We start from the raw sequence: 25658 nt of genomic DNA, 5'->3' as shown, positions 1-25658 counted from the left end.
TCACCTTGCTGCAGTGATGGTCTTGCCTGATATCAGACAGAGTTGTTAACTCGTTATTAGTAATGCAACATTGGTGGCGTCGGCTGTGCAGTGGTGAACAAAGAATTCAGATACTTTAAGTGAACATAGCAATACCGCGTTGCAAGTCAAAGTCCTACATTCAAAATTTTACTGACGTAAAAGTATATAAGCTAAATGTAGGCTACTTAAAGTATAAAAAGTAAAAGTTCTCTAAAAAGTAAAAGTTATCATTATGTGAGATATGTTATATTTTTATAACTGGATTGAGACATTAACATGCAAGCAGCTTTTAAATGATGTAGTCAAGGTGGAGATCATTGTAACTACTTTATACACTGCTGGCTAGTTGTATATAAAGCTATGCATCATATTATTAGATATACATATATAATTAGCTTATACCTTTTATATAAAAATGTTATAGAGAAATAAAATGACATCTTAAAAACATCTTCACAGACTTTAAAACAATAAAATGCTGTTTAAATCACAGTTGCACAGAACTGTGAAGCCTAAAATGTATAAATCTTGTAGTTGTCAGTCCTCTGAAAAAGCTTATTCAATCTGAGAGCACTTTGTCAAAATGTCCCTTTTCATGAATCTGAAAGATGTTTAACAAGAATAATGTGTGGCCATGACGTTCCTCACCCATAGACTCTCGACCACATTTTGACACCCCAGTAACAGACTTAATTAACATTTCCTTTTTTGTTAGAGTGGAATCCTTCATTCATCAGTCTCATCAACATTTGTAGTCATGCCATTTCAATATTCAGAGCAACAGATGAAGAGGGACATATCCTGTCTAACACTTGACATGAGTAGTAAATTAATCTTGTATCTATATGTAGGGTATTAACCTGACCAAAACTGGTTTCTGACGGCAGAATAGGCTTTTAATTTGAAACTTATGTACCAAAACAACAAGCAGCTTTGATATGACAGCAACTGGAAAAAACCTTCCTCGGAGGAAAAATACTCACATAAAATATGATCCACTGTCACCACACCGGTCAAAGATGTCATAATGTCAAGCACTAATGAAATGCTGTCTGGGCATCGATTGTCAACATGTTATTGCTTCTACAGGGGTGAAATGGAATTCACATAGTGAATGAAGAAATTCAGTTCAATTAATAAATAAGTTAATTTGCCTAATACAAACATATATTTTTTGAATGGACTTTTTTTTTCTTTTCTTTTTTTTTTCCTCTTTTTTTACATAGTGTGTTTCCCTTTGTAAATACTGCACAGGGTAACCGTGGGTCTTGAATTGGTCAGATGAAACCTTATTTTCAATTTACAGTCAGAGAGAAAGAACATTTTAAGTAACTTCAAAAACACACACAAAATGACACTGATCATCTCACAAGAAGATAAATTGTGTGTTATCTACATCAGTGGGCATCCATTATCTGATCATGCTCATCTTTTTTTTAAATTCTAATGTCACATTGATAAAAATTTACCATCACTAATACAAATTAATAAATAAAGCAATTAGCTTGAAAAATACAAAACATAAAAGGTCAAAGCAATCCCTTCTTAACACCCAATATTTAAAAAAAAAAAGTAAACTAAGACATTTGCAAGAAAAATTCCACACAGAAAACAACACAATATCTGATTACTTCATCAGTGTGGGGGGAAATCTAAACTTGAGACTTAATGTATGTATTTATCTCTTAGTAATGTTATAATGCTTTAACACTGGTTACCTGAACACATCTCCAGATACACAGCGCCTCATTTGCACTGCAACTTAAAAGAGGCTCTTGAGTTACACACAGGGATCACCTTAATATTAGCTGTGTGATTGTTACTGGATAACAGTGAATAAAAGACCATTACAAAAGTTTACTATTTATCCATGCTTTATCAGACTTGGTTCACTCTCAGCCAGGTTTCCGTGTTTAACATTTAGAACTTCTCTATTGATTGACTGAACTTTTCTTCACCTCAGAGCAGAAGATCATAATCTCCTTATGTCAGCTGTACTGTGATCTGCAGCAGCTGCACACAGTGACAATTCATGAGCTCTGATGTATGTATGTTGTATATCTTCACGTTTTGAAATGGTCAAGGTTGCTATACCTACCTTTCTGTGGAGAAAATCACTTCTGTTTAGGGGGCATTGTAAACTCTTGGCTGCCCTTGAATAGTAAACCTATTTCATGGGCTAAAAATGAGCGTGAGGATAGCTCTCGCCCTGTAAATAATCTGTCCACCCAATCCATGTATGCTGCCCTTAGCGCTGTTTGGAACTATTAGGTTCCACTTCAGGAGGTCCATAAAGAGGCCGGGCAGCAGTTTGAGTGACCAGTTCTATAAGAAAATAAAATGGGTGAATGGTCGCTGGTGTGTGGGACACTCTTTCCTCCTCTCCCTCCGTCAGGCCCATAGAAAGAGTGTTAGAAGAGCTGTGGCTGTCCCTCTATCTCAACATCTCAGTATCTAATTGAACAAACTCTGAGACAGAGGGAGAACCGTTGGTTGAAAGTTGGCTGAACGTTGCCTGGATACCGACACCCTGTCAGAGCCGCGTGGAGGGTGTGCCCTCTAGAGCAGGGAGCTGGGGTTTTCTGGGGGTGGCGAGGGTGTGTGTGTGGGGCTGTGACGCATGGGCAGAATGTCATAGTGGCTGGGGATGTGGCTGCTGCGGGGAAGGTCATAGGGACTCTGGGAGAAGCCAGTAGCCATTCCATTGGGCCCCTGCAGGACACTCACCGTTGGCTCTGGGATAAGTTAGGAAAGAAGGAAGGAAAAAAGTAGAAGAGGTATGTGAGAAACACTGAGGCTGAAGAGTGGGAGTTACTGGCTGAGGAAAGAAATGAGAAAGGAAAGGTGCATGCAATAGAGAGGCAGCTCACATTTCCTCTTATTAAGGCTTACAAAGTCTGTACAGGCTCACAGCAGGGGACATGACCAGAGAGGCAATACGCTGCAGGACCCTGCTGAGCTCCACACACCAGAGCAACAACGCACTCACCAACATCATAGACATTCCTGCTCACACTGCCCAGGAGGGTGGCGGTGCCTCCAAAGGGCACTTCACGGTGGGAGGGGGACTTCATCTCCACATAGCTGCTCTCTGTATGCTTGCAGGTAAGTCCTGGTGGGTCTCTAATGGTGGCGTATGGATTCTCACTATTCAACGAGCAGGAGCTGTTGCTACACATGGAGCTCTTGAGGTAATCTGCAGTATCCGCGAGACAAGGACATATTCAGCATCAACAAAGATGAAGTGATTGTCACTGACTTATTGCAGTTAGACTCTGATATTACCACTACAATTTAAACAGACATCAGAGTGCAGCCCGGAGAAGTTGTACTTCTTTTGTCTCAGACAGGTGACTAACGGTGTTTTATAGTAATCAGAGTACAAAGGGGAGAAAGTAGAAAGCTCATCTCATCCATAACAGTCTCATCAGGCTGATAAGAGGCCTCATTAGAGAGTGCAGCAAAGCTCCTTTAGACCACTCTCCACACCCCTGGGTCCCTCACATTCACCACAGATTGCACAGTGTGGGAGACAAAATGACGTATTGGGCACTGAGCCATTAGAGAGCAATTACCATTGGAACAAAACCTCAGCCCACCATGATCTTGTCCAAAGAGCAGAGAGTTTTCACATAAATCATGGAGAATATAAGGATATGGGATTTGGGGTCAGAGAGTCTCAGAGGAGAATATAAACCAAATGGGGAAATTGATACATGGGATGCATAAAATTATTTTGTAATATTGGTGCTGGTGAAGCTGAACAGGATTCCACATGCAGTATGTCTCCCCCCCGCAACACACACACACACACACACACACACACACACACACACACACACACACACACACACACACACACACACACACACACACACACACACAATGTTACTGCAATTGATGGTTTACCTTTTTTGGAGCCTCTCTGTGTCTGTGTCTCCCCCTGTTGAACATCTGTAACAATGTCAAAAAGATGAAAGTCACCATCCCATATAAATCCCCCCAATGTGTGACAGGAAATATCTTATTTAAAAAAGTACAATGTAGGATGTCTTTATTTAAAAGAATATTTAGAATGTGAGGAGTTACAGAATGTTTCTATCACATTCCCCCAAGACTTACAAGCTTATATAATCAACTGCGGTCATAATGGGATATTTTCCAAACAACAGCACACCATGAAGAGAGGACAAGCCTGTTTAAGGATACATCAGGATAAACATTCAGGACTTTTTTTAAAGGGATCTTAAAGGGTCATTATGATTGATCTGCTGTGTGCTTTAACACAAAATGTGCAGATCGAGATATCTGACTTTTAAATCCAGCATGACAAAGAATAATCATAGATATTTAGATTTTTGCATGTTGCTGAGCAGTAATTAACCTGTAATCAGCACACAAGCATAGTTTTCATACTGTCTAAACAGTTTTTACAATCTCTTTTAGTTTGCACCACCACAAACCAAAAGACTACAAACTATGATGTATATACTTAATAATCTCAGTAAAACTGTAATATAACATTAACTATTTAGCATTTATAAACACTGTATAAATAATTAATAAATGGTTTATAACACACTAATGTAGTTGTATTCAGATTTGGACATCTTTAAGCGTATATTAAAGGTTTAGTAGGTAACTTTCATCAAAATAACATTGTCATCCTTGAAACTGTCACTATATCCTGACAGTAGCACATTACACAGATAATCTGTGAAAAAAAATCATTTTTGTCTGCCTCTCCCTAGTACTCCTAATATTTGCAAGTTTCCACCACGCCCGAATATTAACAACCAATCAGAGCCGAGGAGTCTCCTAGCAGTGTCATTGACTGCTTGTGAACTTTGGACTAAGTTGAGCCAAAACCACCGGCCGAAACAAACATTCTCATTTTACAGCTGAATAGTACACTAAAATATGTTTCTGAAAACATTTGAGGTTAGAGATAGGCAATGCAGTAACAGAATTTATATTTATATTTGATCAGCACTGCATAGTTTGACAGTTTGACCATAGTACACGGGCAGTTACTGACACTGCATTAGAGACTCTTTGGCTCCGATTGGTTGTTTTCCTTATTATATGGCATTACGAGCACCAGGGGGAGGCAGAAGAACATGATTTTAATTAAAGTTTGAACAAATATGACAAAAAGTTTTTTTTTTTTAACTGTAGCTTTAATGTACAGTATTTTTCCAAAAATAGAATTTGTCCTGTAAAGACATACTTTATATTATTACAACTGTGATTTACTATATTGTCATTTATTATCTGTTTTTACACTAGTCCTAACTTGTGGGTGACCACAGGAGGAGTTGTTGACAAAAACATTAATAAATACTTATCTGTTTATAACTACATTGTAGTGTGTTATAAACCATTTATTAAATGGTTCTTTACCGTTCAAAAATGTTAAAAGATGGATATTTGAACCAGAGATTTATGCTATTGTTGAGTCATTTTTCTGGCTTAATTCTCTATAATCCACAGCCCAGGAGTTCAGTATCTGACCCAGTGTAAGCCATCACAGAAATGTGCCACAGGGGGAAGTGAAAGAGGACTAATGAGCTGACAAGTGACCCCTATTCACCTCCTCACCACAGCTTTCTCTGTCCCACCTGCATATCTTATCAAAATCAGAGCAAAGGTTATGTCTAACAAGGAACCACTGGTTCATCTTCATTCACAGCAGGGTAGCTGCGTCCAGGCTAGTGCCTATATGAGGTTTGTACTAACGACACATGCGCCTTTGCCCTTGAAATAACTATTCTATAAAGTCCACAAATTCAGGCAGTATGTGGTGTTTCATAGTAAGTAAGACAGGTGAACTGACCAAGGTCATTGAGGTTGCAGTAGGCTCTCCATTCTGAGCCATTTCGGCTTTTCAGAGTGCTTGACTGAAAGAAAGATCACAGTTTGGTAATGCTTTTATGCTGTAGTATGTTATTGTATTATATTGTATGTTATGTTTGTTTTATGTGAATACACATGAAGAGTGGCCATACTTTGAGGGTTAGGGTGCCATCCAGGTTGCTAGAGATGGTTGAGACAACATTACACTGGGCCACGGTGTGGTAACTGGGGTTGGAAAAACACTGGCCGCTGCTGCTGCCCTGGGTCTGATTGACCTCAGCAGCGCTGGTCCTCATCGCTACAGTACTGCCACACTCTGTGGGTTTAAACCAAAGGTTGAGAGGTTTGAAAACTAATCATTTTGAATAAAAAATGTTGAAAAATAGTGAAAGAAAGAACTTTAGAATTTCCCATGTCTTCAACATGCTATCTTACCAGAGAGGGAATAGTCTGTGTTGGTGATGTGCATTGCCTGTGTGTAAGACACACTGGGCTGGATCTCATGGCCTTTGTCCCTCTGCCTCTGTCTGTACCACACAAACAGACTAAGCATGGCCATGATGATGAGGAGCAGAAAGATGATGCCCATGACCGCCCCTGCAGACTGGCGCTCCGAGCCTCGTGCTGGACTAATCTTGGTGTACGGGTTCAGCTCCTCCATCATCAGAGCTGCTACAAAGAAAACACAGAAAGTGGGTTGTTTAAACACTGTGTACACATCTGTGTTTGAGTGATAATATAGTGAAGAGCCTCAATCATCTCAATCACCTCTCACCTTGATCACAACGGATGCCTTTATATCCGGGGCTGCAGTAGCACGTTCCAGTCACATAGTCACAGGTAGCATTGTTCAGGCACTCACACAGTTGCTGGCAACCATATCCAAATGTACCAGCAGGACACTCTGCATGGGAGAGAGGTGCATTACTACATCCATCAAAATTAAAGCACTTAGAGAGTGGGAGCCAAAGTGTTTATAGAACACACACACACACACACACAGTAATTTTGCTCAGTGCTAAAATGCGTTGGGCCTACTCAACTCTGCTCACAGCTCGTCCCAATGAAGCCTGTTCGGCAAGCACACTGGCCAGTGATGTGGTCACAGTCTGCGCCGTTTTGGCAGCGACAGACTTCAGAGCAGTCCCTGCTGTAGAACCCTGAAGGACAGCCTGGGACAGAGATGTATAAAATGTTGGGGTGGGAGGGGGGCAGAAAACAAAGAGAGGAGAAGACATTGTAAAGAGTCAGGGTCATATTGCAGGGGAACACGGAAATCAATACTATTCAATGTCTCTGCAGCATACTCAATAAAGGACAATGTGAATGAAGGGAAATGGAACATTTCCTGCTTCAGCAGAAAATCTGGTTATGCTGTTAACAGAACATAGAGGTGGAAATGAACAGGCAACTGGAATGTACTGGGTGAGAAAAAAAAAGCCATTTCCATGCACAACAGCAGGAGCATGACACACCCTTGAGGTGATAGATAATGTAATTCAAATTAGTTGACTGATGTTGATGATGTGCACTATCCCTGAGCGAATGACTGGAATATATAATTAGCAAATGAACAAAGTGACCATTAGTGTTATTTTGATGTTGCTCCCTCTAGAAAACAAACTGTAAATGAAAACCTAATAGCATCCAATTGCCCAGTTGGCTCTAAAAAAAAAAAGTCTTGCTTGTCATGTGCTGCAGTTCTGTTTGACTGCCAGTAGGTGACACTGTGGGTCTACTAACTGGATGGGGAGAGACTCACGCTGTGTGCAGTAGAGTCCGGTCCAGCCGGGGCTGCACCTGCACTCCCCATCGTAGGCACTGCACTGGGCTCCGTTGTGACAGTTACACGAGTTGAGACAATCATGGCCCCAGTGCCCAGAGGGACAGGCTGCAGACGCCAGAGACACAGTCAAGCTTATGGTCATACACCCTCCCACACAGACTCTATGTCCTATGCATGCATATATGAAGCATATAATACGGTACATATTTTTGAGGAAATGCCATTCACAGTATCTTAACACAGATTCTTGCAGAACATCCCTCCACAAGCCCATTTGTAACATCTGAGCAGATGTATATATATGTCAGGTTGAATAAAGCACTGGCAATGTAACATCAAACTGATTTTATTTTTTTTTGTACTTTTTTACTAAAGTGGTTAATGTAATAAAAAAAAACATAAATTTCCCATGGAACGACGACTTGTAGCTCTGCTAATGATCTTTGGCCTACAGCGCTGTAAATCAAAGAGCATAATGCATTACAACAATCATTTAAGCAACCTATCACTTTTACATCAGTGAGGGATCAGGGTAGTTATTGGAATGTGTAGGGTCATGAAAATTATTAATGTGCATGAAGGTAGATGTGAGGGAGAAATTAGGAGTGAAGACAGACAATTAAATGAGAAAATCAGAGAAAATAAGCCAATCAAACACAGGATGAAGGAGAGAAGCCATACCCTGAGAGCAATCCTCTCCTATCCAGCCAGGGAAGCATTGGCAGGAGCCATCGATTGGGTTGCAGGTGCCGTTGTTGGTACAGAGGCAGATCTCAGCGCAGGCCCTTCCATACCTGCCACTTGGACAGACTGCAAAACACAAAAAACACAGTACAATCACTTTACCAAACAACCCTGATCTGCATATTATCACTTAGGTGCAAAGACTGGTAAAAACCATTAACATAATGACATCAAACTTGGACACAATATTGTGAACACAGTTATACAAACAAACTCATTCTGTGAAAGGTTGTGTAAACATATTCCTCTAATGGATGATATTGTTCAATTTGAATGGACATGAAGTGAAGTGATCTGTTTAAACAAAAGGAGGAGTCAATCCCTGCCTCCAGTGGCACGACTGCCCCATTTCCACTCACTGGAGTGGAATGAGTGATGTGCCACAGAATTAAAATAGACCGTGTACACACACCACTGTATACATTTTTTATGAAATTAATATTTCAATGCTCTCTGGCACTCTTCAATAAAAGATCTGATTTCCAACGAAACCTCCATTGTGTTTTCTTGTTGGCCCGTGAGTCAAATTGAACCACGGTGCATCTAACTATCAGGATCAGGGAGCTGCAGCACCAGCAGATACATCAAAGGTCTCATATAAAGAGAATAGCCCAGCGAAATATCAGATAAGGTGTCTGGCTGTGAAAGAAATGGGTCTGACTCATTTTCATGTGGGGTGATTTTAATGATTACATTTCAACTGGCTTTCCCCTCTTCTTGAGAGCTCTTTCAAACTCCTTCAATCAGGTTGTCATTAGGCCATGAGGTTGGCTCCACCATACTGCTGCTTCTGGGGATTCAAGCCTCAACACACCGGGAGAGCTTCATTAGGCTGGGACTTTGTGTGCTGGACAGAGGACAAGTGAGGACGCCAACGAGGCTCAACAAGAGGAGAATGGGCATGTTGTTGGCCACCTTCGTCCCTCACGGCCTAATGCCTGCTCACCAGTAATTACAGTCCAGACAAATTAGGGCTCTTGCTTGTTCTTTTTTCTCTTCTTTCAGCTAACCTATTAAACTTTTAGTAGTAAGACATTGCTCAAAGCCATGACAGAGAATTCAAAAGTTCCTTGCCTTTCTGTAATTTATAAAAGAAAATGGTGAATCATTAGGAGTAAAATCTACAGTACGTTTATATGTAGGTGTCTTTTATCAACTGCACTTTATAGCCAAAGACAAATACTTGTGGTTGCATAAACCATCAGACACGAGTTGATATTGAATAAACTGTTAACATTCCTCTCCGGGAACCGTCACCTTATCGTGGTGGAGAGGTTTGTGTGTCCCTATGAACCTGAGGGCTGTGTTGTCTGGAGCTGTGTGCTCCTGGTAGGGTCTCCCAAGGCAAAGTGGTCTCAGGTGAGGGGCCAGACAAAGAATGGTTCAAAAACCCTATGAGCCAACGAGGAAGAGGTGAAGTTACCCTGCCCGGAGGAAGCCCGGGGCCCCCGTCTGGAGCCAGGCCCAGATGGCGGGCTCGTCAGCGAGCGCCTGGTGGCCGGGTTTGCCACGGAGCCCGGTCGGGCACAGCCCGAAGAAGCAACGTGGCAACTCCCTCTCCATCCCATGGTTCCACCACCTGTGGGAGGAACCGCTGGGGTCGGGTGCGCTGCCACACAGGTGGCAGTGAAGGTCAGGGGCCTCGACGGACCAGACCCGGGCAGCAGATGCTGGCTCTGGGGACGTGAAATGTCACCTCTCTGTGGGGGAAGGAGCCGGTTAGATCTGGTGGGGCTTACCTCTACGCACAGTCTCGGTTCTGGAACCATACTCCTGGATAGGGGTTGGACTCTTTTCTTCTCCGGAGTTGCCCAGGGTGTGAGGCGACGGGCGGGAGTGGGGATACTCACAAGCCCACGGCTGAGCGCCGCTATGTTGGAGTTCTGTGACTAGTCATGGATTGTCTATAACGAACACCATGTTCGAACATAGGGATGCTCATAAGTGTACTTGGTACCAGAGCACCCTAGGCCAAAGGTCAATGATCAATTTTATAATCGTTTCATCTGATCTGAGGCCGTATGTTTTGGACACTCGGGTGAAGAGAGGGGCGGAGCTGTCAACTGATCACCATCTGGTGGTTAGTTGGGTCAGGGGGTGGGGGAAGACTCTGGACAGACCTGGTAAGCCCAAACGGGTAGTGCGGGTAAATTGGGAACGTCTGGAGGAGGCCCCTGTCCGACAGACTTTCAACTCACACCTCCGGCGGAGCTTTTTGTGCATCCCTGTGGAAGCTGGGGACATTGAACCCGAGTGGACAATGTTCAAAGTTTCCATTGCTGAAGCCGCGGCTAGCAGCTGTGGTCTTAGGGTCTTAGGTGCCTCAAGGGGCGGTAACCCACGAACACCGTGGTGGACACCGGTGGTCAGGGAAGCCGTCCAACTGAAGAAGGAGTCTTTTCGGGATATGTTGTCCCAGAGGACTCCGGAGGCAGTTGCAAGGTACCAAGGGGCCCGAAGGGCTGCAGCCTCTGCTGTGAAAGAGGCAAAGCAGCGGGTGTGGGAGAAGTTCGGAGAAGATATGGAGAAGGACTTTCGGTCGGCACCAAGGAGCTTCTGAAAAACCGTTCGCCTCCTCAGGAGGGGGAAGCGGGGAACCATCCAAGCTGTGTACAGTAAGGATGGGACGCTGTTGACCTCAACTGAGGAGGTAATAGGGCGGTGGAAGGAGCACTTTGAGGAACTCCTAAATCCGACTAATACGCCCTCTATGGTAGAGGCAGAGCTGGAGGATGATGGGGGATTGTCGTCAATTTCCCTGGTGGAAGTTGCTGAGGTAGTTAAACAACTCCACAGTGGCAAAGCCCCTGGGATTGATGAGATCCATCAAGAAACTGTGGGAGGTGCTGCGGGAGTATGGGGTGAGGGGGTCCCTTCTCAGGGCCATCCAATCTCTGTACAACCAAAGCGAGAGCTGTGTCCGGGTTCTCGGCAGTAAGTCGGACTCGTTTCAGGTGAGGGTTTGCCTCCGCCAGGGCTGCGCTTTGTCACCAATCCTGTTTGTAGTATTTATGGACAGGATATCGAGGAGTAGTCGGGGTGGAGAGGGGTTGCAGTTTGGTGGGCTGGGGATCTCATTGCTGCTTTTTGCAGATGATGTGGTCCTGATGGCATCATCGGCCTGTGACCTTCAGCACTCACTGGATCGGTTTGCAGCCGAGTGTGAAGCGGTTGGGATGAGGATCAGCACCTCTAAATCGGAGGCCATGGTTCTCAGCAGGAAACCGATGGAGTGCCTTCTTCAGGTAGGGAATGAGTCCTTACCCCAAGTGAAGGAGTTCAAGTACCTTGGTGTCTTGTTCGCGAGTGAGGGGACAATGGAGCGGGAGATTGGTCGGAGAATTGGCGCAGCGGGTGCGGTATTACATTCAATTTATCGCACCGTTGTGACGAAAAGAGAGCTGAGCCAGAAGGCAAAGCTCTCAATCTACCGGTCAGTTTTCGTTCCTTCCCTCCCCTATGGTCATGAAGGCTGGGTCATGACCGAAAGAACGAGATCCAGGGTGCAAGCGGCCGAAATGGTTTTCTACAGGAGGGTGGCTGGCGTCTCCCTTAGAGATAGGGTGAGAAGCTCAGTCATCCGTGAGGAGCTCGGAGTAGAGCCGCTGCTCCTTCGCGTTTAAAGGAGCCAGTTGAGGTGGTTCGGGCATCTGGTAAGGATGCCCCCTGGGCGCCTCCCTAGGGAGGTGTTCCAGGCACGTCCAGCTGGGAGGAGGCCTCGGGGAAGACCCAGGACTAGGTGGAGGGATTATATCTCCAACCTGGCCTGGGAACGCCTCGGGATCCCCCAGTCGGAGCTGGTTAATGTGGCTCGGGAAAGGGAAGTTTGGGGTCCCCTGCTGGAGCTGCTACCCCCGCAACCCGATACCGGATAAGCGGACGAAGATGGATGGATGTTAACATTTTGCTACAGTATTGAATAGATGGAGTGTGAGGAGACAAAAACACTACTCATGATACTCTTAAACTTAAATATTTGACATGTAAATCAAATATTTGATGATCATGTAATTTACATTTTAAATGTCTCAATCTCTTTTAGGGTTGAATGATTTGGAAAAAAATATGTAATTGTGATTTTGACTGATATTGCAATTGCGATATGATTCACGATATTGGAGGGAATGTTAATTTTTTGCATTATTATTCTCATTTTCACTGGAAAATATATTGTCGAGGATCTGTATATCAACACATAAGTTTGAATAATACGATTTGTAGGCCGGGACACCTCTGCAGCACCACAATACTTTATTCAGAATGGTATTTTGACACGTTGCCTTTGCACCTCCTGCAAACTGGATATCGTACTAGTCCATATTACGATTTCGATAGAATTTAGATTAATTGTTCAGCCCTAATGTCTTTATAAGTTTCGTTTCAAATGTTTGTGGCTTAAAAACATCCGACAAACAACAAGATTACTGGCTACATCATCATAAAACAGTTGTATGTTAGATGTACGTGCTAAAATCATTCACAATTTCCAAAAGTGCAACATCCTATTCAAACTCTTCAAAGCTAAAATAAGGAACTGTAGAGAAGTAATGTTTTCTGTCAACAAGCTCTTCCTATGTGATTTAAACAACATCGGTGAGGCAATACACAAAGAAAATGTTTGCCTGGTTGCCTTGAAATTAAATTTAACAAGAAGTCTGTTCTGCCTGTGTTGTTTCTTTGAGTCTGCTTATAAGTGAAAATCAATTCACATGCAGCTCTCTTTGCAGAATTAGGCAGAGAGACAGCAACATTTACTTGATGTGTGTGAAGTGTGTTTTTTTTTATTTGGTCTGGTGTGCACTGATAAAAGCCATTATTCAAAGTTTTGAAGATCTTCTTAGAACCACTGAGCACAGCAAGGACTGTAGGAAAATGTACAGGTGTCCTCACAAAATACTGTAGAAGAGGGACTTTATTTGACATATAAATGAAGAGAAGATATCATGAGATATGGTAGGCATCAGCACATAACTTTTAACACTGTATCATTTTTACTTTAATGCAGGGGTCTTCAACATCTTTTAGGCCAAGGACCTCTTAGCTAAAAGTAATAGAACATAATATATTGGATAAAATTGAGTTGCACATTAAACTTGGCAATAACGTGTAGGGTGGCCTTAAGCATTTACACATATGCTTTTATGGTGCATACAATAGTAAGGTATTAAAATAATAATTTGTAACCTATTCATATATTTATACATGTTTGTTAAATGTTTAACATAGATTTAGCACAGTGAATCCTTAAGCTTGTGTAACTGTATCTGTTGATGGCTACCTTAGTGGCTGCCTTACCTATTGGCCAGTAAGTCTATCATAAATGTTGTCTGTGTGTGTGTGTGTGTGTGTGTGTGTATATATATATATATATATTTATTAATTATATATATATAATTATAAAAAAACATACACAAACATTTGCAGTGTGCAATCTGCAGTAACTCTGAAGACCCCCTAGGGGTCCAGAACCCCCTGTTGAAGATCTCTGCTCTAAAACTTCATGCATTATTGTCTTGTTTTTTTATAATCAATGTTGTTTCCTAACCATTTTTGTATTTTCTGTCTGGCATTTTCAGATATAAGCTGTACTTACCTTTTTCCAGGAGCAACAACTAAAAACCTCACAATAAGTAAAAGAAACAGAAAAGGTCAAAGGGACACAGAAGGCTACTTGCCTTGGTTGCACAGAGAACCGGAGAAGCCAGACAGGCACTCACAGTGGCCCGTGACATGATGGCACGGCCCAGTGCTGTGCACACACTGCGGACACGACTGGCTGCAGCGATGCCCATAGAACCCCGGAGAGCAGACTGCAGCCGGCAGAGAATGGCAGGAGAGGAGAGGGAATCAGTCGACAACATTGGATGAAACAAGAGGTATATAATAATGAAACAGGGCATGACAACAGTGATCAAGGGAGTACAGAAAAATCAAGGCCGGAAGAATTAAAGCAGAAAAGACGAGGAGAGACAGCAAAGGGAAGTAGAAAGCAGAAAAGTCAGTCTTTATTATAATCACTCCCATTTTATCTGCTGCCAGACATGGAGCAGTAAAATAGTTAAGAGAATTGTGAAGTCTGTTTTATGTAAAGTTTTGATGATCTATAAATGTCAGAAAACATACTGTGTATTAATAATTTTATTGAAGGATTGTGGACCATTAAGATCTATTCAAAAGGTAATTATACTTGTATACAAAGAGCATTAACAGTGCAACCATGATAAGAGACTGCAATTTATATAAAATTATATTTTCATTTCAGTATAGGGAGAACCTTAAAAAGCCATGTTATGCTCCTATTGTTAAAGCGGGTGATTTGGGTTGGATTCCTACTCCAATAATCACCATTCTCAGGAGACAATCAGGTATTCCCAAAATAAGAAACATTTTAGGAATTGACAAAAACAGCCTTGGTTGTCGTTTGACAACCATGCAATGTTAAATTTACCCAATGGTTTTTGATTAGATTTAAAGCACACCTTTATCAGCCTCCGAAGACATACGTAATCCTCCAATTAAAGTTTCAACAGAAAAAAACAGCAAAACTGCAGTATGAAGTTTTCACCTGATAAGAACATTATCTGTGTAAAAATTTAATTTGGAGTAAACACACACACACACACACACACACACACACACAAACACACACACACAGAGTAATTTTGCTCAGTGCTAAAATGCGGGGCATTGGGCCTACTCAACTCTGCTCACAGTTCGTCCCAATGAAGCCTGTTCGGCAAGCACACTGTCTCTGTCTTACATTCCAGTCAAATTGATGTTTACAGGTTTGTGACTGAATTTCACTCCCAATCAGTGAGCTCATCACTTGAGAGCGGCCCCAGACAGACCCCATTCAGAAACCAGAGCTAGCACTCCCAGTGAGCACGCCCTCTGATGAGCCTTGGGCCAGGACTGTGAGTCTCCCACTGTGAGTTGGTTGTTGAGGACAGGGCAGGGGGATGATGAGGAGCATGTATGTGTGTGTGTGTGTGTGTGTGTGTGTGTGTGTATGTGTGTGTGTATTGCTGTCGGGGTAAAGACACTGTGATTAAGTGATAGCAGTGATGAAGGGTTTACACTCAAGCAGTTATGACCGACAACTAAGTGCTTCTCCTTAGCAAGCTCACCCTTCAACAATTCTGCAAAGATCAAAGCAAGGTCAATACTATGATGGAGTTTGTTAAGGCGCTCTAAGGCTTGTGCCGTTATCACTTAAAGTGCTCATATTATGCTCATTTTCAGGTTCATAATTGTATTTAGAGGTTATGTCAGAATAGGTTTACATGGTTTAATTTTCAAAAAAACATATTTTTGTTGTACTGCACATTGCTGCAGCTCCTGTGTGTTCCTGTGTGTTGAGCTCTCTGTTTTAGCTACAGAGTGAGGCATCACACTTCTATTCCATCTTTGTTGGGAGTCGCACATGCGCAGTAGCTAGGTAAGGACTACCCAGTCAGAAGCAGAGCATGAGAGAGTGCCACGCTAGCAGCTAGGTGAGCATTATAACGTGTGTTATAAAGTGACGCACGTTCGTCTCTGAAGTAAAGGCTGGACTACAATAGAGCTGTTTGGAGCAGTTTGTGAACAGTGTTTTCTGATGGAGATGGGATTTTTCACTTTGTAAACCTATAACGTGCACAAAAAGATAATAATAGCACTAAAGCAAAAACACAAAAAGCATAATATGAGCACTTTAAGGTTTGGATAAAGAGAGGTTGCTTGGAAAAAGAGAAGGAGGCTAACTTCTTTTGCAGGACGTCCCTCTGTATCCTGGTGCACACACACAAGTACCGTCCTCTGGAGAGCAGGATCCTCCGTTCTGACAGGAACAGCTGACTGAACAGTTGGGTCCCCAGAAGCCTTGTGGGCACACATTATCACAGTGGATTCCTGCAGGAACATTACACGAATATTCAGCGAATGCACACAACGAAGGCAAAGACTGGTATGCTGAAATATTCTAAATGGACTGCCATCTGTAAAAACACACTATCAAAGGACAGCATCACAATGCCTGATCACAGTCTATGTGTGGAGGGTTATTCACCCAGCGTGGATCCTCAATTGATTTCAGTCCTGAATGAAGAAGCTGCCATTTGGAGTGCATGTTTTTTTAGTACAGCCAATCCTTTCAGACTCTGTTTCTCCTTTCAAAATGTATTTTATTTTTGCCCAGCTTGTCTCCCATTCTCTTTCAGCAGAGCCGGGTATTGTACAGAGCCGAAGGAAAGTACTAAGGCTACAAGAGCGCAGTCTGGAAGTGTCACTGTGTGTTTGACGCAGCTCCAACCAACAAATACAAAACACTGCATCCATACAGTATTCTTACTGTGCACATGGATGCATTAACTCATCAGTCGAAGCAGCCTGCTTTCTCTCACTCACACCCATGGGTTAAAAAAAACTAAATGTATTGTACATACAGACAGGCTCATAAAATAAAATGTATCGCTGCAAACATTCAGAGTTATGCACACTAAGAGTCACATACTGTACACACACACACACACACACACACACACACACACACACACACACACACATGAACTGCAACCTTTCAAGCAGCCCTCAGTTTGAAGCCTCATTTGAAATTTTCTTTGAGTGAGAATATCTGAGAATGGTGTGGCCATTAAAGCAGCATTAGTGCAGTACCTTTGAATTAAACCTGGGCTAAACTCTTGGGACTAATGTTATACAGTAACCAGGGCACCTTAGGGCTGTAACAGAGGAGTAAAGGAGAGGAAATGTTAGTGCTGATGAGGAGGGGGCATGGTAGCAGTGATTTAGTTGGAGGCCTAGCCATGGACATCAAAAGGGGGGCAAGGCTTGTGCAAGTGTGTTTGAGGTTCTGCTAGGCCAGGCAGAAAAAAACTCACTGCTTTTACTGTCAGAAAATGAATGAGGACAGAGCATCACACTTCAGTCTAATGGTGACAAACAGGGGCTTTGGATGCCTAGTGAGGAAGAAGAAGAAAGAGTGAGAGAAGGCAGAACTGAAGTGTCTTCAAAGGAGCCTTTATGCTGAGAAGTGCCAGAGGTCCCACTATCCAATTTGTACAGACTGAGCAGAAAATAGCAAACCTCTCTCTCCCTCTTTAAGTCTCTCTCTCAGTGCGTGTAAACACACACTCACATTACCTGCTCTATGACATGGAATCTCTTCAGAAATTAAAGGTGAAGTCATATTTAACTAGCATGAAGCCCCTGCATCAAGTGTCTGGACACAGCACTCTTTTTACATCTTTGTAGGCTGATGTCAGGCTTACGACAGCTCAGCAACAACTGTGTGGGTCACAGACGACTTACACGCACACACTCCTAGAGTCAAGCTTCTTGACAGTTTATGCAAAGCCCACAATAAAACAAACAGCAAGTTGACAGCAAAGTAGGATGCCATACCGTCTCTGGAGTTAGCATGCTCAGTGATATGACAGTGTTTACTAAAAAGAAAATAGCTCCAGTGTTTCTGTAAATAGCCATTTTATTCCATCCCCGACTCAGTCCTGTGACAAAACCCACATCTTCCTCTCTCTAGGAGCTCCTACATTCAGAGAGCCCACTTTCAAGCCTCTATGATTCGAGTGTGTATGTGTGTGTTTGTTCGGCCCGATGGGCTCCACGCTGCCTCCAGCCCTGCACCCTGGTGACTCAATTAAGGCTGACAGATGGTCCCGACCTGTGCAGGATTCAGAGCATGAGAGGCCCATTTCACCGGTTCCGTTCTTGCAGATAATAAAACCCACATTGTTTCCCAGAATAAATGCCCTAAGCTCAGGAGGCTGAATGGAGTGGGCTGCTGAGAGCTCACAGGCTTGACCTTTCCTGCTGAATCTATTCCCTCCCTGACTGCACCTCTCCACCCAGGCTCAAAGAACAGGTCCTCAGCTAGCCCCCTGCATTTGACATTCAGATGCGACGCTTCAGTTTTGAGTATAATGAACCTCACCCTTGCTGTGACATTCACACTTTCCAACCTCCACCTCTTTCCCTGTGAGCATATGTTTGAAATGACAAGAAACAAAAAGCAGACATGTGTTCACGTAAAACACACGCAAGAATTTATGTATAAAGGGAATCACAGTTCAAATGGAGAGCTTATGACTACTAAGAGAGAGTGAATCCTCCGATTAATAAATATGGCAGTTGGTTCAGTCAGATTTTACAACCTGGAACTTTAAATAATTAACAGAACCAAAAATATAAAATATCAGAGGCCGTGTTTAAAACTCATGAGAGCATTCTGAGCCAATGATTTGATTCTGTCTCCAAATATTTATCTAGTGAGTCATTTTAGACGTGATTAACTGGATTCACTATCAGCAAGATTGCATACCAGCATACAGTGTGTTAGCTGAGGGAATTAATTTAGAGCTCAATTCTCAACATTTCTCATTCATATACACCGCTGGATCAGTGGCAAAACAAATGAAACATTTAATTAACAAAACAATGCTTAGACATTCTGTAAACATACTGTAAAACAAAAACCATTTTCTTGTTTTGGTAAATAAGTAGTCTGACTAGAATCTGATGTTTTTGATTTGATGATGAGGATAAATAAATACAGTTTAGATCTTAGAGGTTTTATGTCCCTTATGTCAGCCTTTTCTGAAAGCAATACTGACCTGTCCAGCCGGGGTAGCAGCGGCAGTAGCCACTCACTGGATCACAGCCATCAGCATGGCTACAGTCACAGCGCTCACGACACTCCAACCCATAGGTGCCATCCTGACAACAACAAAAACTTGCCGTTATGCCTTTAAAACTCCACACATTGGCAGAATGAGAAGTTGTATGTTGCTCCAAAAGGTTTAAGGCCCGCAGGATTTTCTGCATCGCCCTCTCAGTTAAAAGACAGACTTACAGGGCAGGACTCGGCGCAGTGCTCTCCCCTCCACCCAGGTGAACATGTACAGGTGCCATCTATAGGGTCACATCCAGCTCCATTGGAACATAAGCATGTCTGATTACAGCCCAGACCCCACTGACCGCTGGAACAGAGGATGGAGCAGTCCACACCATGCCAGCCTGGGTAAGAGAAACACATCCAACTGTTCATTTTTATATAAACCAAGTATTGTGGATACAGCAACATTGTATTACAGTTCAAACCCTCAAGATAAATCTGAGGGATTTAAGGGATATCATTCAAGGAATATTAAAGACAAAAATGTATTCTGTTATGCAAAAATGTATTTGTATCCATGCATCATTCTAGGGACAGCATTGTCTCTTGGTCAGTTGGTCGGTCCACCACTTTGGCCTAGACTGAAATAACTTAACAACTACCTGATGGATTAAGATGACATTTTGTGCAGACATTCACGTTCTCAAGAGGATGAATCCTACGGACTTTTACGATCCAATTTCCTTTGCCCCCAGCAGGTCAGTTTTCACATATGAAATAGCTCAACATGCTTACTAGATGGATTGGCACCAAATGTCCTCTTGGTAATTCATTTATTAAGTCGCTAAATCGCTAATATGATGTATTATTCATTTAAAAGATAACTGAACATAGCAAGCAGAGAATAAATGAAGGGCAGGGGTCATCTGGTAGTTGTGTTAAATACAGTATGTATGCGGAAAAAACAACCTAGTTTATGTAGGTCTTACATTCTCAAGCACAGAATACAAGAGGACTCAGACCACAAGTACAGTTGCACATGTCCAAGTGCTGTTCATTCATGTAAGATGTATCCGTGGATACAGCATACAGTACAGTCTGTGTAGCATATCTTATAAAGCTCAGGAGTTGCTCTGAACCTTTTAGTCAATTTACCTTCCCTGCAGATGCAGGAGCCGTCGACTGGAGAGCAGGATGCGTGATTATGGCAGGAGCAGGTGGACATGCAGCTTTGTCCATATAGACCAGGAGGACACACTGTAGCACAGTCCTCACCCTGAAATAAGAAATAAGAAAGAAATAAGGCAAAGCCATGAGCCAAAGAATCGTCATGGCAATAAGTGCTGACTTTGGCAGACCAAAGATTATATAGAAATAATATAGTCTGAATAGATAGAGACAGAGAGACAGGGAAGGTTCACTGCACTTCTCCATAGCTTACTGAACTGCTTATTTACACCAGTCATACTGTATCGGTATACAGAATGAGAAGCAAAGCAACCGTAAAACTGAATGGATTTATGATCTTAACTAAAGTTCAAGAGGAAGGACCCCCCCAAAGCTATCGCCTCTCACCTTCCAATTATGCACTCCATATATTCTGATAGCACCTACTTCCAGCAACGCTTCATTTTTTGCAACCATGCTCCACCCCGTCTCTTCACTTCTCTCTCCATCTCTCCCTCCCTTTAGGTTGGTCTCATGGGGGGATCTCCACTTTCATCAGTGGAGAGACTGGCAGGACTCCAAAGCCAGAGAATCCAGACTCAGACAAAATCTGTACTACCAAATCTGACCTTAAATCCAACTAGCTTTGGTTCATTAATACAACCATTTTTGTTCTAAACTAACTAAAGATATGATTATTGCTTGGTAAAATGTCTGTTAGAAGATGCATCAATAACACTGTACACTGCTGCAGGGATTTTGTAGACACACGTGAGTAGGACCATCACATTTTAGGGCGAAGTGATGCAGTGCTCAAGACCAGATTTCAATCCCTGATTTGGTCCCTACATCCCGAAGAACACAACTGACAGTGTTTGAGGATCATTTTCTTGTCCCCTAATTAGCAACTCCTACTGGTTGGTTGAGGCGCCTGCACAAAAAGGGGTTAGAATCAGAGAAGAATATTTTAAACCTCACTGTGCCAAAGCAGCTGGCGACACCATGTGCATCAGAGGAAGCACATGGTTGTCTACGCCTGCCTCAGGCCAAAAGTGGGAGTTAGCAGTACTAAGAATGATAATATGAGGAAACCAAACTGGGGAGAAGCAAAAACAAACGCATAAACTATATGGTGAACTGGTTGGAGAGGGGAACAGCAGGATCCCAGAGACTGCAGCCGATAAATTTACTATTAAGAAGCACACCAAAGGGAGATTGGCAGCCATGCTGGAGCCGCCTTTGAGTCCCTTACAATTGCATTAGAGTGAACTATTTGGTAAAGGACATGCCGCACTTCTTCCCTGTCCTCTACAGCCTGCTGTCATTAGAATTTCTCTGCTTTGAAGGCTGAGCACAGCCCACCTACATTAGTCTTGTCCCTCCCTAAGCTGGAGATCACAGCCAGTCTATGGATTCCCACACCCTGCCTTGAGTGACAGGTGACACAATGATTTAGAGTTCCAATTAGTGGCCCAGAGGAGTCCTGAGTGGCTCTTGCTTCACTAACCAGAGCACTGGGGGACTGCTGGCTGCTCACTGCTCTCATTATCATTTTGAACTCAGTTTAAACAAAAGGCAGGATGAGATGTGCCAGTGGATGCCAGGGGCAGAACACACATCTTAAAACATCTCTCCTCCGCGTACACCACATAAAAGCGTCAGTCTGTGAATGAAATTTTTATCAATCTGTTGCAATAACCTTTGTTCTGCGGAAAATGACAGCTTCAAGACTGCTAACAATACCAGTTCAGTTACAGTCGTTAAATGTGGAGAAAAGTTCGACCAGCCAGTGGGGGCTGGATGGGTGGGAGGGGTGCAGCCTGTCTTCAGAGCACAGGCAATTTACTGGTGACTGGACTCATGGATAAAACGTCATGCAGCCACAAATGACCACATGGATTTTGCTGCATCCTTGGCTGCATCCGATTCCACTTGGTTTCACCCTCATGGCACAGAGACCAATGGTTGGTCTGCTCTAAAGAGGGGAAAGGCAGCTCTCTCATTAGTTGACAGATTCATATTAATTCTGAGCTGCGAAGGATAGAAGTCTGTATGTGGAGAATCATTATTAATACACGGGCTGTCAGTCCATCGCACGAGAGCAGCAGGACCTTACATAACTACACAGCCAATGGAGGCTGCAACCAGACCTGAGCTGCTGAGAGGCAGCCAGGTCGTCCTTGGCCAAGGCACTAAATTCAAACCTATTAGTATCTTAATGTAATTGGAGAGCACTTTTTCCAGAAAGCCTCTTGCTGACACAACATTGATCAGCCTCGTACCCATTGAGACTAGATGGAAATGGCACCACTAATTACCAATCAGTCTCACTCCTTAACAGTCCATCTAACTGCTGGATGAGTGACTGCAGTTTAAAATTCATGCAGCAAGACAGAAAATGAACCTCTGAACCTTTTGATGAGCCTAGAAAGCACTGAGAGATAGGAAAATGATTTGTTTTCACAAACCCACAAAAGGCAGACTGGAATACATTACTAATGCATTCATATTTCAGATACAACGGTATCAACATAATCTGTAGAAACTGTAGACATACTCTTAGGAAGAAATGTTACTATGAGTACATGCTGCAGATTGCTAGGGACAACGTCTGAATAGGTAACATGTAATCACTTTGTCCCAGTCAAAAAGAGCATGTCCAATTACTAGAGCTAAATCAAGCATGCAGGAGCTCAGTCTGCTCCAACACTTTGCTTTAGTTCCCACAAAGATACAGCAAGGAGGCTTAGTCCTATCATCTGTCCCCTGAGGAAGTGACTTCACCTGCAATCATAGCTGCAACACCATCATCAATAACATTTTAAAAGCCCCAATGCGTGATAATGATGCATGTGCCATGCATGTGACATTTACACATTCACAGGTAAAGGCAAGAATCACAGCTCTAACTTTCTAACAAAGCCTCAGTGTTGTTTGCAAAGCAACAGCTTTTTGTTATAAAAAAACTACCATGTGTACTCGCCCTCTCCCTATAACACACACACCAAACACACCAATCCTCTCTATGAGCTGTGTCTGTTCCCTTCTGACTGCCTCCTTTTCTATCCAGCTCCTGCCCTCTAGGTCTGTTTAATGGATCTGGCAGCCCTTCCCAGCAGCCACCAAAGAGAACAGGTGGAGCAAATTAAGACACAGTCTGCGGCCCCGCTCGGTAGCTCAATTCACCACAGTGGCCCGCTGTAAGACACAGGCAATTTCCACTGAAATGTAATGTTGGCAGAAATGTACCCTCTCAGGCTCTGTTGCTCTGTAACTTCAGATTGCAAGACAAGAAATACAATGGGAAAACTGATTGAAGTTAGCCACCTAATTTGACAGTTGCAAAAGGGACATTGTGGCTGCACAAAAACTGCTAAAATGGAAACTTATATAGGTCAAAGTTTCAATTTTCTTCCAATTGATCTTACCAGAATATAGATCTTCTCACTCTCTATTGTCTCTCTGATGCCACAAGCTAAGACGTATCAACCGTATTTATAAAATACACACGACTGATTATTAATGTCTGCAAACGGCTGGACCAGAGAATGAATCATTTAGCAAGGAATTTCTTGTGGTGCAATAGAGCACATCCATAATAAGGCAATAATGAAATGTCTCACCTTGCTTCTGTCTGCCTGTGTACAAAAAGGTTCTAAAGTAATACTTGGACCACTTCCAGAACATTACAACCACAATGACGCAAACATTTTACTATGGCCACAAATAACATGAAATATAAATCAAAGCAACAACCTTCACAAATAAAGAGCTACATTAGATATAGGCACAATACTGATACCCTTACACAGACCTCATTTTATCATTATTATTTAATGAAACAGATTTTCATTAGTATAACAAATATTACAAGGAGCAAGGTTACAATGACAATTAACCTATGACAGTTTTATGAACAATGTATGTTATCAACAACATATGTACATGTTGTCAGTCTATAATGTGAGCATAATAGCAGTCATTAAATTAAGATAGAGGAAAGTGGCAAAATGTTAAATCATTTTAAACACAAAGTCATTTTAAGACATTTTAAAGACTGATGTTCAAGGGTTTTAATGTGTTTGTGTGTTTATTGTTCCTCCTTTTCCATTTCAATGTGTTTTAATACATTTAAAGCATTCCTATTCTTCTATTCTTTCTTCTTTCCTAACTCTTCTTCCTCCAGTGAAGGTTGGCTCTGTGTCGGTTTGTGTAAAATAATTGAGGTTAGCATTTTGGCATGTTGGCTCTCCCTAAAAAGAGATTTAGATCTAATAAGACCAAGTAAAGGTCAAATTAAAATTAAATAAATAACAATAAAACATATAACATCTTAAATAACAATAAAACATGACCATGATAGCAGCCACTGACCAAAGCACAATTACATAGCAGATCTGCTACTCACCATGAACCCAGGGGCACATATACAAGTGCCTGTAACAGGATGGCAGTCACCACCGTTGGTGCAGCTACAAGGCAGCATGCATCCCTCTCCGTAGTTTCCAGGAGGGCAGGTCTCATTACAGTAAAGCCCTGTCCATCCTGCAGAGCAGGTGCATTCACCAGAAAGCGGGTGGCAGCTACAGCATAATGAGAAAGAAAGATGAGACAACAACAAGAAGACTGAGGCAAAGTTTCAGCTCGGAGAGTATCAACACTTCATTCGTGAGCAGGGTCAAAGTGTGAAGTCTGCGCAATAGCAATTCATCCATCTATGTGTCTACGTGCTTGTCTCAGATAGATGAGGTGTCTTTTTTCTCCTTCTTTCTGTAATGACTTCTATGGTCGGTGCCCAACTCCAGCAGGAATCAGAGCATTAACATTGCATTAACTATGAATGCTGCTGAGAAATTATGAATGAAGCAAAGGTCGCGATTAAAAGCTAACTGGATGACATGGCTAAGAGGTGTCCAGACTTCAGAATGAGTACTGGCTTAGAGCTAAGATGAAGCAGGTTACAGGAGATACAGGTGGCTTCGCTTTAGGGCTTGGTCAGAGGGAAGCTGTGTGCAACCTTGCGCTGATGTCTCACTAACCTCACGGTGTTGGTGGTATTACAGGGGCAGTACTTGTCACAGATGAGGCCGTAGAGGCCTGGGGGACAGAATCTCTCTTGGCAATTAGGGCCTTTAAATCCTGTTTCACACAGACAGGCTCCGTTGATATGGTGACACTTGGCTCCATTCTGACACTCACACCTCTGGTTACACTGCGGGCCAAAGGTGCCGACAGGACAGTCATCCTGACACCTGGACGAAAATAACAGCCTTTTAAATTGGTGTATAAAAAGTACGTTAAAAAAAATTGAGTAAAGAGTTGTAACAAGAAATTCAAATGTTAAAGCATCTAAGTACACGTGACACATTGAAAACAGCTGAACTAATTAGTGGATCGACAAAAAATAAATCAACAGCAACAGTGATAATACATGTATTGTTTATGTGAAGTTTTGCT

At 42.6% G+C, this 25658-nt stretch overlaps 1 protein-coding gene across 1 annotated transcript in view; it reads right to left on the bottom strand.

Moving 5' to 3' along the window:
- Nucleotides 1-950: 950 nt before the first annotated feature.
- megf11 (multiple EGF-like-domains 11) overlaps nt 951-25658 on the bottom strand; it is a 77638-nt gene continuing 52930 nt past the window's right edge. The window contains exons 10-26 of the mRNA XM_028585147.1: nt 25241-25453; nt 24610-24784; nt 20190-20310; nt 19272-19435; nt 19033-19135; nt 16151-16297; nt 14083-14217; nt 8345-8473; nt 7640-7768; nt 6921-7049; nt 6653-6781; nt 6313-6549; nt 6030-6193; nt 5858-5921; nt 3931-3975; nt 3011-3217; nt 951-2756 (exon numbers count right to left, since the gene is read on the bottom strand). Coding sequence (XP_028440948.1) covers nt 2581-2756; nt 3011-3217; nt 3931-3975; nt 5858-5921; nt 6030-6193; nt 6313-6549; nt 6653-6781; nt 6921-7049; nt 7640-7768; nt 8345-8473; nt 14083-14217; nt 16151-16297; nt 19033-19135; nt 19272-19435; nt 20190-20310; nt 24610-24784; nt 25241-25453 — 2467 coding nt within the window. The 3' untranslated portion in view covers nt 951-2580. The remainder of the gene's footprint in view (nt 2757-3010; nt 3218-3930; nt 3976-5857; nt 5922-6029; nt 6194-6312; nt 6550-6652; nt 6782-6920; nt 7050-7639; nt 7769-8344; nt 8474-14082; nt 14218-16150; nt 16298-19032; nt 19136-19271; nt 19436-20189; nt 20311-24609; nt 24785-25240; nt 25454-25658) is intronic.

Source organism: Perca flavescens, chromosome 8 (assembly GCF_004354835.1).
Source record: "Perca flavescens isolate YP-PL-M2 chromosome 8, PFLA_1.0, whole genome shotgun sequence".
NCBI lineage: Eukaryota > Metazoa > Chordata > Actinopteri > Perciformes > Percidae > Perca > Perca flavescens.
Note: the sequence above shows the minus strand (reverse complement) of the source record. Positions and strands in the feature narration are given on the sequence as shown.